This window comes from Mycetomoellerius zeteki, unplaced genomic scaffold, assembly GCF_001594055.1.
Source record: "Mycetomoellerius zeteki isolate Tzet28-1 unplaced genomic scaffold, Tzet1.0 scaffold1277, whole genome shotgun sequence".
Taxonomy (NCBI): Eukaryota; Metazoa; Arthropoda; class Insecta; order Hymenoptera; family Formicidae; genus Mycetomoellerius; species Mycetomoellerius zeteki.
In genome coordinates, this window is record NW_017256209.1 from 2857 (window position 1) to 6889 (window position 4033).

Consider the following 4033-nt stretch of genomic DNA (forward strand, 5'->3'; position numbering starts at 1 on the left):
CTGCCAATAGCGTGGCCCCCGTCTTACGATACTCCTTCGTAGCATTTATTCTTTTGCATTACCTACATGCCTACAAAAGGCGGACGTAGACAACAGGAAAAGAGATTGAGGTTTCAAATTAAATCAGCTTTTAATTCAAACCAAGATCCTTTCCCCCATTTCCAAAAACTTCTAAATCGAAACGCACCGGTAGATTCGCCTCGCGAAAACGTATATATATTCACTCCAATCTTTGGAGATCGATTTTTCGTTTCCTGACTATAAAAATATCCAAAAGGGCGATCCACGCAGACTCGCCTATAAGCTGCGAAATCTTTTTGGCACCGGATTCAAGATTTCCCTTCCAAATCATTATCCGACCCTTCCTACCGAACATCCCTGACCACACGGCTTGATCTCCGATCCCCGGGTAAATTGCTTTAATGCATTGACCTTAAAAATGGAGAAAATCCCAATTGTGACGTAACATGTGTTCCATCCAAATGAATTATCTATTAAAATTAATTTATTATCACTTATTATTATATATTTTTTAATTTGTTGTTTATTATTTTATTAGTTGTTTTATTTGTCTTTATTTGTTGTTTTTTGTTTATTTATTTTTATTTTTTTATTTGTTTTATTCAATGAATATAAATAGTAGTAAAATGTTAAATTTCTATATTGTCTATATAATTTATAATTATAAGGAAAAAATAGAACAAAGAAGATGATAATATTTACTAATTTACATAGGATCAATGTCATCATTCCAAGCAACAATTTGAATACGTTTTCCGTTTCCATTGTTTAGAAAAAACTTTAAAAATTTATACTTTTTCTCATTTCCAATAATGCGAGGAGCTTCTATTCCATCAACGTAATCGATTACTTCACTATAAAGATAGTAAAATTGAAGGGTTTAATGTTAAAAAAATTAAATTGTAAGTAGAATAATAATATAATTGTTTAAGAAAAAGTAACAATAAAAGATTATATTAAACGTTTAATAAATAATACAAATTCAATTAATAGTTTTGATAAAGTAATATCAAGAAATTGAGCGAATATAAAAATTTACATTAAGAATATAATAAAAATTTAATATTCTTGAAAAAGAGAATACTCGCCATGATCATATATATATAATATATATATATATATATATAGGATCGTGATGTCATAAGTGAAAAATAACTGTTGCCGCCAGGGGATAAAGTAGCGAGTCGAGATCACGTGCCAACTCATGAAGCACAGTCGCGCTTGCTGCCAGTTCATATACTCATTCTCTCAGTCATATTCGTAATAAAAATAGTCACGATATTCGATAATCATTGTGTTTCATTAAGCATATCCAAGAAACATAACAGTGGCGACGAGGAAAAAAAAGGTATCGAGTAACAATCGCATCGGTCACATCTCTCAATCTTAACCTTTTCTTTTTCGATCATGTCGGAAATAAAGGAAGCTCTCCTAGCCTTTATGCAACAGCAACAAGCTCAACTAAAGGTACAGCAAGAATTTTTCATCCAACAACAAAATGCGTTTGCTGCTCAACTTTCACAAGCATTCGCTTCATCAACCATAACTTCACATAAAGAGATGAAAACTGAATCACTCGCAAGCGGCATCATGGAATTCACATACGATCCCGAAAACGGATTAATATTCGATGCTTGGTTTATTCGCTACGAAGGTTTGTTTAACGTCGATGCAAGATATCTTGACGACGCCGCCAAGGTAAGGCTGTTATTGCGCAAATTAAATACAACGTGTCACAAGCAATATGTTGATTACATTCTTCCCAGTCAGCCGAAAGATTTCACTTTTGAAGACACAGTCAAAAAACTCAAGCAAATGTTCGGCAAAAAGATTTCATTGTTTAATCAACGATACAACTGCATGAATACTGTCAAATTTCAGCATGAAGATTTTATCGCTTACGCAGCCCAGATAAATAAAAAATGCGAAGACTTCCAAATTTCAAAGATAACCGCTAATCAATTTAAATGTTTAATTTTTGTATGTGGATTGCGTTCTCCTATCGACGCTGACATCCGCATCAAACTCCTGAACCTTATCGATTCCAAACTAGATACTCTTACCATAGAGGATCTTACTGTGGAATGTCAACGTCTTCTTAATTTAAAAGCTGACACTTCTTTAGTTCAAAATGCGAAACCACTCAATGTAGCCGCAATACAAACTAAACAGAAACAATCTAAAACTGCAAAATACAGTAAAAACAAGAAATCGCAAAACCTCACAAAGCAAGGTCAGAAGCAACCTGCTACGCCTTGTTGGTTCTGTGGTCAGCTTCATTATTCTAAGGATTGCACGTACAAGAATCATCTATGTAAAAATTACAATACCATAGGTCACAAAGACGGTTATTGTAATTCAAGCAAGAAAACAAAGAGCAATTCGAATAACAACGATTCCACGTCTACAAAAACTATAACAGCAGCAGTAAATCAGATCAACGAGACATATTTTCGCAAATACGTCGACGTCACGATAAATTCCAAAACCGTTAAACTGCAACTGGACACCGGTTCTGACATCACGATAATTTCCGAAGATACATGGAAACTGTTAGGTCAACCTCAAAGTAAACCTTCCGAACGTATCGCTAAGGACGCTTCAGGTAATCCGTTACACATTTCACAAGAAGTCGACTGCACAGTCTCATTAAATAACGTTTCACGTCAATTACGTTTTTACGTCACTCCAAACACAGAATTGAATCTCCTTGGATTAGATTGGTTACATGCCTTTGATTTATGGCATAATACAATTAACAGTTTTTGTAATCATGTTACTAATCCTCAAATTACAGCATCACGACGTCAAGCCTTACAACAAAGGTTCCCTAACGTCTTCAGCCCTGAATTAGGATGCTGCACTAAAACAAAAATTACTCTGCATCTTAAAACGGGTGCCAAACCTGTATTCCGACCTAAATGGCCGGTCGCTTATTCAATTCTTCCATTGGTCGAAGCAGAACTTGAACGTCTAAAGCAAGCAGGAATTATCTCTCCAGTGAGCTACTTAGATTGGGCCGCACCAATTGTCGTCGTTCGCAAGAAGAATGGTCAAATCCGTATATGCGCAGATTTTTCTACGGGTCTAAACGACTTTTTGGAACAAAATCACCATCCATTACCTCATCCAAACGAAATTTTTGCAAAATTATCGAATTGTAAGTACTTCAGTCAAATCGATCTTTCAGACGCATTCTTACAAATTCAGGTCGACGAGAATTCAAAACACCTCTTGACAATAAACACTCACCGCGGTCTTTTCGTTTACAATCGCTTACCCTTTGGCGTCACTGTAGCCCCTGGCGAATTTCAAGCGATTGTGGACGCTATTATCGCTGGACTCGACAAGGTATTTGCATACATTGATCATCTCGTCGTTGGAGGGTCTACAATTGAAGAACATGATCGTAATCTAAATGAATTATTCAAGCGCGTACACGATTACGGACTCCACGTCCACATAGAAAAATGTAATTTTTTTGCAACAGAAATAAATTATCTAGGATATATAATCGACGGACAAGGATTGCACCCAGATCCTAAAAAAATCTCCGCGATTGTCAACCTGCCAGCACCTTCAGATCTTACTACATTACAATGAAAGAACAAGGGCAGTAGGAGTCAAGCGCGGGAGACGTTGCGCAAATAACACGACTATCGTAGCGTGAAACTTCTTTATTTTACTAAAGCGCTTACATGTTTCGGCTCATTTTTTATCCTTCTTCAGAGATAACTAATAAATTCATACATAGAATATAACGATTATTAACTAGTCATGGTGATCTTCCTCACCTCGAGAGTATAAATGCCAGAATTAAATCCAGATAAGAATGCAGTAAAAAAGAAAAAAGGGAAAGAAATTTTGAAATTCTCGAAATAAAGAAAATCTAAAACTAATGTATCAAAAAATTTTGAAATTATATTATAATTAATTATTACGATGGTTAAGAAGCTCACCTTGGTCACAAGATACCGCATCGCAAACATTACTCTTAATAATTCAAAAACCG

General features: G+C 35.3%; 1 protein-coding gene across 1 annotated transcript; it reads left to right on the forward strand.

Moving 5' to 3' along the window:
* Positions 1–1428: 1428 nt before the first annotated feature.
* Positions 1429–3624, forward strand: LOC108731425 (uncharacterized protein K02A2.6-like). The gene has a single exon (XM_018461759.1). The coding sequence runs from the start codon at positions 1429–1431 to the stop codon at positions 3622–3624; it is 2196 nt and encodes a 731-aa protein (XP_018317261.1).
* The last annotated feature ends 409 nt before the right edge of the window (positions 3625–4033 follow it).

Coding starts and splice junctions, on each gene's coding strand:
- LOC108731425 (XM_018461759.1), top strand. CDS start 1,429: ATGTCGGAAATAAAGGAAGCTCTCCTAGCCTTTATGCAACAGCAACAA.